This window comes from Prinia subflava, chromosome 8 (genome assembly GCF_021018805.1).
Source record: "Prinia subflava isolate CZ2003 ecotype Zambia chromosome 8, Cam_Psub_1.2, whole genome shotgun sequence".
Classification (NCBI taxonomy): domain Eukaryota; kingdom Metazoa; phylum Chordata; class Aves; order Passeriformes; family Cisticolidae; genus Prinia; species Prinia subflava.
The window spans coordinates 6005605-6017645 of NC_086254.1; the positions used below are offsets into that span (position 1 = coordinate 6005605).

Below are 12041 nucleotides of genomic sequence, written 5' to 3' on the forward strand. Positions count from 1 at the left end.
CAGGAAGCCTCCAGACAGGGCTGAGCAGAGGAAACAAAAGTTTCTGATCTGCTTTGCATCACAGTAACTACTTCAGGTGGACTAGAAATCGCATTGGACTTGCAAGACTCGAATCAGGCATAAAACCTATTTAAATAGAAATTTATTAACAAGTTCAACATAATCCCCAGCCACTAAACCCCTTGTCTTCATTTTAGGAAGTGGGAATGTGATGTTCTTACAGGAGGAAGACAGCTTGATTCATTTGCAATCTTCCAGTATCTGTCTCTAAGAACAAAGGCAGCTGCTTTGGGCTGCCGCTGGCGGGTGAAGATCCCTTTCTTGTTCCCCAGAACTCGTGTGGTCCCTGCAGAGAAGTTATAAAATAAAGAAATATTTAAGCCCGGCTCTTCCAGGCCCTGCTGTGAGCTGTCACAATGTAGATACCAGATCAGGGCAGGTGGAAGAGACCTCTGCCCTCTCTTCTGCAGTCAGGTACAACAGGGGAGCTTGGCAGGATCCCTGGCTGTGACAGAATAACCCAGCTGCAGTTCCTTGTTTTACAGCTGGGACACTGGACCGGCTGTGCCCATTGATCAGGGTTAGATCTGCAACAGATTGGCTCCACCTTCAGACTGCATGGAGGAAATGGTGACTATTTACTGTCCTCTGTGGGGTCTGGATCCTTTCTGCCTGTTTTAATTCTCACTGGAAATTAGAGAAAAGGATTGCAACACGTAGAGACTGGAACTGCATCTGTGTGGGACCTTGTGTGCATTTTCTGTGTCCTTTTTGATGCTGCTTTTCTGGCCACTGCCATCACTGAGCCTGTCCTGGTGCTCTGCAGGGTGTTTTAGTGCTGTTCCTCCTTCTCACTGACTGCTCACCACCCCAACCCACTGCAGGTGGCATAAGCAGAACGGGTTCATTATTAATTAGATTGTGATTGTTTAATTTCTGTGGGACTGCACTGTAAATTAAGGATTTTTCCTTCCTTTGTGACTGCACTTATCTATTAATAGTGGGAGGGGTGTCATGGTGAGCCAGTGTGGCATCTGCTCAGCTACTGCTAAACCTCTGCCAAATTAATGCTGATGATTTAAGGGGCTTTGTTCCCAGGGCAGCTGTAGTGACACTGGGAGCAAGTGAGATGTCCCTGACAGCTGCCTGAAGCTCTGAACTGAGGGTGGCCAAAAACCAGGAGCTGTCTGGGTCCCTCACAAGCTTCCCCTCATGTTCCTGGGAGCATCTGTGCAGGAGAGAGGATGAATTAAGCACAGGCAGGACCTTCCCTCTTGGTCATGCTGGATTTGGGGACAGAAGGACAAAACCAGCTGTGCTCTGTCCTGGTGAACAGAGGGCCTTTTATCCCATCCCTCAGCACAGTATTTGTGTGGCACCAACCACTGCCCTCGCAGGGAGGATGGAGAGGTGTTCAGAACATAAATAAAAGCTCACCTTGATTGGTCATAAAATCAGCAAAATTCCAGATGAGCTCCCCGATGACGTACTCCTTCCTCTTCTTGTCCAGGACAGCGTGGTACTCCCTGAGCAGGGCCTGCTGGTACTCCTCACTGAACATCATGGGGGGGTCCTGCAGCCACCACCACGGCCTGAGCAGAGCCATCCCCTCACAGGGGAACTGCTCCTCACACAAACCCCGTGGTGGCCTGAGCAGAGCCCTTCCCTCACAGGGGAACTGCTCCTCACACAAACCCCGTGGTGGCCTGAGCAGAGCCATCCCCTCACAGGGGAACTGCTCCTCACACAAACCCCGTGGTGGCCTGAGCAGAGCCATCCCCTCACAGGGGAACTGCTCCTCACACAAACCCTGTGGTGGCCTGAGCAAAGCCATCCCCTCACAGGGGAACTGCTCCTCACACAAACCCTGTGGTGGCCTGAGCAGAGCCCTTCCCTCACAGGGGAACTGCTCCTCACACAAACCCCGTGGTTGCCTGCTCTGCTGCTTGTGCTGCGTTACCTTGGCTGTTGTGAGCATTGGCAAACACAGAATTCCAGGTGTTCCCAGGGGGAATTGCCCTGGTGGCCTTTGGCATGATGGGGACAGGAGTGCCACCCCTCCTGCATGGGATAGCACCACAAATCTCTATTCTCCAGGGTTTGTTTTCATTTTCTGCCACTGCCAAGGACAGATTTTGGAGTCCTCTCCAGGCAGACAGAGAGGCAAAGCTGTCTGGTTCTGGTGGATCCCAATCCTGCAGCCCTTTGGACACTCCCAGCACAGCCAGGCCCGGTGGTGCCACCCTCTCCCAGTGACACTCTGTGCCCTGTTGGAGCTGTTTCCCTGTGGCAAACCCCACAGCACTCACACTGTGCAGCCCAGGCACGGAGTCTGCTCCGTATTCACTCTGGATAATGGGCTTTTGGTAGGTTTTGTACCAGTTCTCAAACTGGGCTGTGAGTTGGAGTGGGATCACCTCCAGGTGCCCTGGGTCGTGGTACCAGGAGAAGTAGCTGTTCACACAAATCACATCCACGTAGGGAGCCTGCAAAAAACAAGGTGAGAGTGTTTTGGCACAGCTTTCAACCTTCTCTTGTAAACCTAAATCCTCCTTTGGGTTCATTTAATGGAATCCAGGGTTATTACACATAAAATAAATTATTTCCCCCATCACTCAGGCCCTCCAAACATCATTATATTCCCCAGGAAAAAAAAAAAAAAAAAAGATAAATTTAATAAGCTAACAGCATTAATCTGGCATTTTTCTCACAGATTAGGAAGTCACAGCAAAGAGTTAGACAAGATCAACATGTTTCATTCTCAGGTTTGTTAGAAGTTTTTGTTTTGTTTTGTTTCCAAGGTGTCTCTGGCTTGCTGGTACATTTAGATGTACTTTTTCTTTTTGAGTATTGGAATGTGATTATCAAGTGAGTGGTCAAACACTTTGACTAGCAACTAAATTTTGTGCATCAATGGTGCAATACTAAGACTAAAGCATTCTGCAAGTTATTTGCCATTTCTACCACATGGACAGTGTGATAAAAGGGCACAAAGCCCCCTCAAGATAAAGTGATGTTGTATGTAACTTGTTCAATGTTCTCTTAACATGTTTTGTAATAAAAGGAAAAAAAAAAGTTCTAATATCACATCAGTGTATGAGAGATCTGTTCTCTGGGTTTGTTTGCCTGAGCTCCTCCAGAATGGGAATGGGATATCCAAAAGCAGATTTCTGCTGGGCTCCTGCAAATTTAAAGCCATCAGAAGTTGGTTGTTATTTTTTTTTTCTGGGGTGGGGAGGAAAACCCCCAGAGCTGCAGCCATTCCTGCTGATTAGAGGATATTTTAGAATAAATCCCAAGTGTAACCTGGAGCAGGGATGTGTGGCAGCACCAACTCACCTGCTAGAAGTGATTATTGTGCAAGGATCTACCCTGGAAACAAATACAGGTGTTAAAATCCTTGCTCCATGCTATGAAAAGCCAAAAAATCCAAGGAAAGTGCCTTTTGGTTATTTATCCAGCTCTAGGGCTGTAATTATGGAGCTGGAGGAGCTTTTAGATTATTCAGCACAAACAGACATCTGCCAAAGAAGATCTAGAGCAGTTTAAAGCAGGAATTAAAGCAAAGCTTCCTTTTCCTTTAGACTTCCACGAGGGTTGTGAGCATTTTAAAGAGGTTTAAGCTTTGGCTTAATTGCAAGTGAAAATCCTGAGCATTAGTAAACACAATCAGTGGCACGGCAAAGCATGACAATATTAATGGAATCCAGGGGCATTATCCTGCACACAAAGAATTATTCTCTCTTACAGATCCTTTTTTTTTTCAGCTGGACTACAACTACAGGTTTCTTTAGCCTTTCCTTGCTAAATACCTCCAGTAAATTTAGGGAAGAGGAGGGGAAAGGACTATGAAACAAGCGACAAGAGGAAGAAATTTAAATGAATGAAATGTATGAATTTAAAAAAAAAAGAAAAAGCTAGAAAGTAAAGCAAACTTACACCACGATCAAGAGCGTAATTAGCATCTGTCACAAAGGTGACGGGTCTGGAGGGGTCCAGAGCTTTAGTGTGAGCTATCACTGTCCTGTTTGCAAAGAGTAAAACGAGAGTTCAACAACAGCAAGGAGAAGCACAGCCCCTCTCCCCAGGCTCCCTGTCCTTCCAAACCCCAGCCAGAGCTGCTTTTGATTTAGCAGGCATTGAAATTTAGAATTTCAATGAAATACAGAGAATCTCTGTCACCACCCGGAGAAGAGCAGAGTGGAAGCACACCAAGCACAGCACGTGGGGCGGTGCCAGCAGCTCAGAAGTGGAAGGGACAGTTGAGTTTGAGGACAAAACTGTAGAAAGGACAATGAGAAGTTTCTGAGCTTTCTGGGATGTGTTCTTGAGGCCCTGTGCCACAGCAGGCAGAGGCTGGATGCTTCTGAGGAAGCCCTGAGTGAGGGAGGTGGGACAGAATGGGACAGTCAAGCTCTGCTGCTGCCCTGACTTGGCAGGAGGGTGGTGGAACATTCTGAAGAATGAAACTTCAGCACCCACAGCTCCCAGGGACAGTCTGCTGCCCATTACAGAGCTGCCTCTGGGCTATCCAAAGCTTAAATCTCTTCAGAAATAAAACCAAGGGGGCTGCAGGGACTGAAAGCAGTGGCTTTGAAGTGTGGAGCCACAGAACAAATAAGCAGCACTAACTGGAGAACCTTGTGTTCAGCATGAAAGGCAGTTATTTTACAGCTTTGCCATAATTCTCAGAGGATTCAGAACTCATCTTCCAGTGCTAACAAGATCCATTCTCACCAGGATTCTACTTCACCCTTAGCTCAGGAAGAGATGCTCAAACCAAGGGGACTCCTGGTGGTTCAGAACCAACATGGGACAGTTCAGAGCAGCAGCTGGACACAGCAAGCAGCAGCTCCTTTTCAGTTTGCATCCACAGGTTCAGCTCCCAAAAACCGCCTGCCCTCCCTTTCCCACCTCTCTGTGCCACCCCAAAGGAAGAAGAAGCATCGTCTGCAGGAGATGAGGAGCACTCACTTGAAGTAGTGGGCGGCTGGGGGCAGCTCCGAGGCCGGCTCGTTGGCCACTGACCACATCACCACCGAGGGCCTGTTCTTATCCCTGCGCACCAGCTCCTCCATCACAGCCAGGTGGTGCTGCAGGGACTTGTTCCCAAAGCTCTCGCTGGAAGACACAAGGAGGTGAAGGAGTCAAATCCATCCCCTCCGCCTTTCCTTCTGCAAACTCAGCCTCTGGGTGCAGCAGATGCTGAGGATGGCCCAGGATGGCTTCTGCCCTATTTCCCCAGAGTTTGCTGCACAGTTCAGGGCTGCAGTTTGGGCTCCTTAGTGGAGCCATGCGGCAAAAGGTGCCAAAACGCCCTCTGGTTGCTCAACATCAACCCGTGGCGCAAGGGGAGATTTCCAAAGAGAGCAAAGTCCCCTCATTATCAGCACCACCGAGCACAGAAGTGTCAAAAGGGTAAGGGGACACCTGGAAGCAGCTCAGAGAGGAGCAGAGAGCGAGGGGCAGCGCGTGCTGGGCGCTTCTTACGGCAGCTTGATGCCCACCCCCGGGCTCTCATCGATGACCGCGATGCCGTAGGCGTCGCACAGGTCCATGATCTCCTCGGCGTACGGGTAGTGGCTGGTGCGGAACGAGTTGGCCCCCAGCCAGCGAAGAAGGTTGAAATCCTTCATGATCAGGGGCCAGTCCAGGCCTTTGCCACGGATCTGGGGGAGAGAGGAATCAGCCCTTGGGAACGCAGCGTCCCTGCTTGATCCAGCCCGACAGCCATTGTCACAGTCAGAGGGGTTTGGGTCGGAGGGGACCTTAGAGCTCATCCCATTCCACCTCCTGCCATGGGCAGGGACACCTCCCACTAGCCCAGGGTGCTCCAAGCCCTGTCCAGCTGGCCTGGAACACTGGCAGGGACGAGGGAGCCACGGTTGCTCTGGGCACCCTGTGCCAGGGCCCCCCACTCTCACTGAGTGTCAGCGTGTCTGACTGACTGCTGGGGCTGGGAGATGCTTCAGGGTCTGCACAGCACAGCCCTGTGCCCTGAGGGGTGCCAGGACTGCGGCAGGACCGAGCACGGTGTGCCCTTAGTGCCTGGGAGGAGAGGGAGAAAAAGGGAGAAAGGAGAAGGGAGAAGGGAGAAGGGAGAAGGGAGAAGGGAGAACGGAGAAGGGAGAACGGAGAAGGGAGAAGGGAGAACGGAGAAGGGAGAAAGGAGAAGGGAGAAAGGAGAAGGGAGAAAGGAGAAGGGAGAAAGGAGAAGGGAGAAAGGAGAAGGGAGAAAGGAGAAGGGAGAAGGGAGAAGGGAGAAGGGAGAAGGGAGAAGGGAGAAGGGAGAAGGGAGAAGGGAGAAGGGAGAAGGGAGAAGGGAGAAGGGAGAAGGGAGAACGGAGAAGGGAGAACGGAGAAGGGAGAACGGAGAACGGAGAAAGGAGAAGGGAAAAAGGAGAAGGGAGAAAGGAGAAGGGAGAAAGGAGAAGGGAGAAAGGAGAAGGGAGAAAGGAGAAGGGAGAAAGGAGAAGGGAGAAAGGAGAAGGGAGAAAGGAGAAGGGAGAAGAGGTGCAGGTGCCACCTCAGCAGAGTGAGCTGAGGTGCCCCTGGGTGTCCCTGCCATGGGTGCCACACTCACATCTGCATCCTCGTGCTTGTTGACCCCGTGGAAGTAGAAGGGCCTGCCGTTGATGAGGAACTGGGTGCTGGTGACGTGCACGGTGCGGATGCCCACCGGGAGCGTGTACAGGTCCTGCAGCAGCACCCCGCCCACCTGCGCCTGCATCTTCACCTGCACGGCCAGGGAGGAACGGGAGGGATCCTCACGGGGTGCCCAGTGCTCCCTCCCCTGTCTGTCAGGGACATTTTGGCCCCAAAGCCCCTCCCAGCCCATTGCTCAGTGGGGGGAGCCAGGTCTGACTGAACAAAACAGAAATCCAAGGTGTGGAAGTTGAAGGATGAAGAATGAGCCCCTGGATGACCCTGTTGGCACTTGCTCATCCCAGAAACTTCAGTGTCTTTTCCCCATGGCATCCCCCCAGGCCACTTCTGTGCCCTGCACCTTGATGCCAGGCAATGCCTGACACGTCACCTGCTCCCAGGTGTGACCCTGAGTCCCTGGAAACTCAGAGCAGCTCACCCTCCCTGATTTCTGCACCTGAACATCACTGCTGATCCTGAAATCCCACAGAATCCCCCAGGCTTGAGTATTGAACTCATCATCTCCCCACAGGGGATGGATTTGCCCTCAGTGTGAAGGGCCAGCACATCAGAGCACACACAGGCCCTCCAGGAATGCCCTGCTCTCTGCCAGACCCTTCAAAGCTTGATTTGATTACTGCCTAATTAGCAGAGCCACAGAGGATGGGCCATATGGCAGTGCCTTACCCCTGTTAAACACACCCACACTGAGGAGGAAATCCCCTTTACCTCCAGGGAGTACAGGTATCCAGGGCTCTCGTGCATCAGGTAAGGCCACCAGAGGTTTGGGTTGAGGACTTTGAGCTCTCCCACTGGGCCATCACCCTCAGCAACCACCTTCCCCTCCTGGTCACGTAAACTCAGGGACAGGGAATTGGCTGTGCTGCCAAGCACTGACACCTGATACTGCACCACGGCTGGCTCAGAGGGAACAAAAGGCAATCAGAGACAAAGCACAGCTCAGGGAAAAGCCCCCAAGAAACAAATCCCAGCAGTCTCACAGGATATTTTCCCTGCTGCCCTTGTCAGCTCCACATGGAGCCTGAGGGAGCTGGAATTGCTCAGGACTCACCCACAGTGTCTGATGAAGTGGTTGTCACAGTGATGTCATCGATGTAGGCAGCAGGAGTGGTGTAAAGCACGACTGGGCGGTGGATCCCAGCGTAATTAAAGAAATCAAACCTGGTGTTCTGCACAAAGTAGTTCTTGGGGTACCTGAGTGAGCAGGACAGGAGAACTGGCTGTGGTTACACTTCATTACAGAGCTGAAGGCAGCACGGGGATGCTGGCAGTGCAAAATAATCACGTAAAAGATCTTTACAACAGGGTGGATGTGTCTTTCAGCTGCCACACTGAAGGGTTTTGCAGTTAAAGAATTTGTGAACAAAGATCTTGATCCTTCAGGAGAGCTGGTACTTGCAGCTTCCAGCTGAATCCAAGCCTCCCAAACCTGCCATGGATTCAAATCACCCAACCTGAGCTCCCTGTCCACACCACAGAGGCAATAACCCACTGCTGATCCCTCCCAGCACCGCAGCCTCAACTCCTCACTGCCAAATTCACCACAAAGACAACCCCAGGGAGGGATTTACGAACCAGCAGCTGAACAAACTCCCCTGTCCCACACCCCTGGGCTGAGCCCAGCAGTGAAACACCCCAGAGCTCACCTTGCTTTGTCACTCATGTACTGGATGGAGCCCGGGGGCAGCGTGTGGGGGCTCAGGGTGTTGTTGAGGGCCACGGTGATGCGGCACGGGGCGCCCGGGCTGCCCTGCACCATGCTGCTGATGTCAGCCTCGAAGGGCAGGTGGCCCCCCTCGTGTTCCACCACCTGCACCCCGTTCACCCACTGCCAGGAAAGACCCAAAAAAATGGGTTACTGGGATTCTGCGGTGAGCAGAGCACGGAGAGGGGAAGCCCAGTTACAAGGAATAAGTTTGGGCTCTTGATCCTCAAAGGATCTTTGAGGGATCAATCCGGATCTTTGAGGGATCTATCCTCATCTTTGAGGGGTCAATCCTCATCTTTGAGGGGTCAATCCTCATCTTTGAGGGGTCAATCCTCATCTTTGAGGGGTCAATCCTCATCTTTGAGGGGTCAATCCTCATCTTTGATGGATCAATCCTCATCTTTGAGGGGTCAATCCTCATCTTTGAGGGGTCAATCCTCATCTTTGAGGGGTCAATCCTCATCTTTGAGGGATCTATCCTCATCTTTGAGGGGTCAATCCTCATCTTTGAGGGGTCAATCCTCATCTTTGAGGGGTCAATCCTCATCTTTGAGGGGTCAATCCTCATCTTTGAGGGGTCTCCCTTTGCTGGGAGCTAGGTCTGGGTCACATCAAGCACCACTGAGGGACACAGTTTGGGGCAGACCCATTAATCAGGAAATGTTTAGCTACCAGTCCCAAAACTGCAGGATCAGAGAAGAGAAAGTGGAATTCATTCTTACTGGGGGATAAAAAGACACGAGTTCAGAAGGGGATTTAAACCCTGAGGAGAGAGGAGAGAGGAGAGAGAGGAGAGAGAGGGGAGAGAGGGGAGAGAGGGGAGAGAGGGGAGAGAGGGGAGAGAGGGGAGAGAGGGGAGAGAGGGGAGAGAGGAGAGGCAGGGATGCATTTGCTGGACAAACCATAAAACCGACTTTAGTCCAGCCTAATTTAGGGATTTACCACGATGGAGTAGTAGTGTGCGCTGCCGAAGCGCAGCACCACCCTGGGGGCGGGATCGCCCTGCAGCCAGCGCAGGGGGAGCAGCACCTCCTTCTCGTACCACACCCAGCCGATGTAATTCTCCAGGCTGGGGTCCTGCGTGATGTCGTTGAAGCTGGCGGGCACTGGCATGTCAATCACGGGGCCGGTCTGGCAGGAATTGCATGGAAAAGGAAGGAACAGAGCGTTTAAAAAGAGGGATTTTACTGCTGGAGGTGTCCCCTTCCACTGACAGCCTCACAATGCCTTTGCCAAGGGGAAATACTCGGGAAAAGCTGTTTGAAAACTGCTGAGATCTCTCACAGCTCCTGTACAAGCCCTAATTAGCACCAGGCACAGGAACCTGCCTGTTCCTACAGGAGAAAGCTGCTCCTTTCTTTCCCCTCCTGCTGTGCAATGAAATGCTGTCATTAATGGCCCTGGCATCATGGAATCAGAGAAGTGAGGGGAGAAAAACCCAAGCCCAAGCTGTTGTTTCAGTGGGAATTTCTCCTGCACAGCTCCAGAGCAATGTGGGAGTTGTGGTGCTGTTTGTCAGCTAAGAGCTGTAGTGAACGGGTAACTAAATAACAGATATTTTGGGCAGTAATGGATATTTTGGGATATTTTTCTCCCCATGGAGACTGTTTGGGCTGAGTTCAGCCTTCCTCACTGCATGAAAGCACCAGAGATTCCTTGGGATTACAACAGAATCCATTCAGCTGCTTACTCAATACGAAGCTTACAGGGAGGCAGTGTCACAGTACATTGAATATTGAGGAATCCAGCTGCTATTGCCAAACAGAGCTGTTCATTTCCAGCGCTTTCTGCACTCAGGATGTTGCACGAAGGATTTCTGCAGCTTCTCCTCTCCTGAGGAAGCCTCAGGACACGGAAAGAGGAAGGTCTGGGCACCCAGGGTGGGCATCATGTGCATGGCTGACTCAGCACTGGCACTGCAGAGAGCCCCGTGCCCTCATCAGAAAATCCTAGTGGGAAAATCTTCGGATGAGGAAGAGGATTTTCTAGTATTTTATACAGGAAAACCCTTGCCTGGGCTGGCCAGAACCTGTGTGTCCTTCAGGGAGGTTCTCTGAGGTCTAAAACAGGCTGAATGCACTGATCTGAGCCTCCCTTGGAGGGGGCATAGCTCAGGATTCCTCTCCTCTGGCAAAACTTCCAGCAGCACAGTGCCCTTCAGCTCTTCTCTCCCTCCACAATCCAGAAAGAAAATCGGCCAAAAGGCTAAAGACACAAATAATGAACCATTTATCCATTTTATGCATAAAATCCAGAACTCTTTTCCTTCAGGTAATGTCATTAATTTCCAAGCAGATCCCAGCCGCACCAAACCCTGTCTACCAGCACTGTGAAACTTTGAAATAAACCATTCCCAGCTCCTTTTCAGCTCATTTCTGCCGGTTCTGTGCTGCTGGAAGCTCAGCGCTCCTGCGGCACGGGACACGTGGAGGTGAACGGGGCTCATTCAAACCGTGCCTGCCTCCGGAGCAGCACCGGGGGGATCATCAGGGGCTGCTAATTAGGGAGAATAATTAGGGAGAAATAGGGTGTTCCAGGGCCAGCACCGCGGGGAGAGCGGCGGCGGCGGTCAGGAGGGAAGAAGGCAGGGAAAGAGGAAGGGAGGGAGAGAGGAAGGAAGAAAGAAGCGGAGCCCCCGCGGCGCGGCTCGGAGGGGACAGAGCGCAGCCCGTGCCCGGGCAGGGGCAGCGCCCGGCCCGCTCCCCGCTACCTGCCGGAGCGGCCGCCGGTACCAGCGCTGCGCGAACCCGGCGTCCCTGCCCGGAGACAGATCGGCGCGGAAGCTCCAGAGGCCGCCGAGCTCCCTGCGCTCGCGGGTGGGGGTGTCCCGGGGCTGCAGCATCCCGGCGGCACCGGCCGCCAGCCCCGGGAGGAACAGGAACAACAGCAGCAGCAGCAGCAGCGGGCACTGCCCGGCACCGCTGCCGCCCGCGGCCGCCAGCGCCATCTTCGCTGTGGGCAGCGCCCGCCCAGGGAGGGGCGGGGCGGGGCTGAGGGAGGGCGGGGCCTGGCTGAGGGAGGGCGGGGCCGGGGCTGAGGGAGGGGCGGGGCTTGGCTGAGGGAGGGGCGGGGCTGAGGGAGGGGCGGGGCCGGGGCTAAGGGAGGGCGGGGCCTGGCTGAGGGAGGGGCGGGGCCTGCTGAGGGGGCGGGGTCTGGCTGAGGGGCGTGGCCGGGGTGGGGGCGTGGTCCGGTTTGAGGGGCGGTGCCCCGGTGAGGGGGCGGGGCCCGGCTGAGGGGGCGGGGGCAGAGCCGGGTCCCGATCCCTGTCGCGATCCCGATCTTGGTCACGATCCCTGTCACTGTCCCGATTCCGATCCCTGTCACCGTCCCAGTCCCGATCCTGGTCCTAGTCCCGATCCCGCCCCAGCGGGATGAGGACCGCAGAGCCCGACAGGGATCGGGTCCTGTCCCACGGTCTCCTGCGGACAAAGCCACGCGTGTCCCGGCATGAAGGCGCCTCCGGGAACTTTCAGGCTCTGTCCAGGATCGCTGGATTTCATCGAGCGGCGAGTCTCCTCTCCTCTCCTCTCCTCTCCTCTCCTCTCCTCTCCTCTCCTCTCCTCTCCTCTCCTCTCCTCTCCTCTCCTCTCCTCTCCTCTCCTCTCCTCTCCTCTCCTCTCCTCTCCTCTCCTCTCCTCTCCTCTCCTCTCCTCTCCTCTCCTCTCCT

At 53.5% G+C, this 12041-nt stretch overlaps 1 protein-coding gene across 2 annotated transcripts; it reads right to left on the reverse strand.

The window, feature by feature from the left end:
- Positions 1-124: 124 nt before the first annotated feature.
- Positions 125-11347, reverse strand: GUSB (glucuronidase beta). 2 transcript variants are annotated; one of them, XM_063402543.1, is made up of 12 exons: positions 11085-11347; positions 9317-9505; positions 8313-8494; positions 7718-7860; positions 7375-7562; positions 6584-6736; positions 5491-5669; positions 4975-5121; positions 3940-4024; positions 2310-2486; positions 1438-1573; positions 125-346 (listed from the first exon to the last, which is right to left on the reverse strand). In XM_063402543.1, the coding sequence occupies exons 1-12, from the start codon at positions 11319-11321 to the stop codon at positions 189-191; spliced, it is 1974 nt and encodes a 657-aa protein (XP_063258613.1). In that variant the 5' UTR covers positions 11322-11347; the 3' UTR covers positions 125-188. The 2 variants fall into 2 exon arrangements, with proteins under 2 accessions (XP_063258613.1, XP_063258612.1); XM_063402542.1 differs by lacking the exons at positions 125-346; positions 1438-1573 and having other exon boundaries at positions 1580-2486.
- Between the last annotated feature and the right edge of the window lie 694 nt (positions 11348-12041).

Bases quoted from the DNA above. Each gene is read 5' to 3' on its own strand.
- GUSB (XM_063402542.1), bottom strand. From the start codon at position 11,321: ATGGCGCTGGCGGCCGCGGGCGGCAGCGGTGCCGGGCAGTGCCCGCTG. The intron at 8,495-9,316 runs GTAAATCCCTAA...CTTTCCTGGCAG, and splicing joins CACACTACTACTCCATCGTG to TGGGTGAACGGGGTGCAGGT. The intron at 5,670-6,583 runs GTGAGTGTGGCA...TCTCTCCCCCAG, and splicing joins ACAAGCACGAGGATGCAGAT to ATCCGTGGCAAAGGCCTGGA.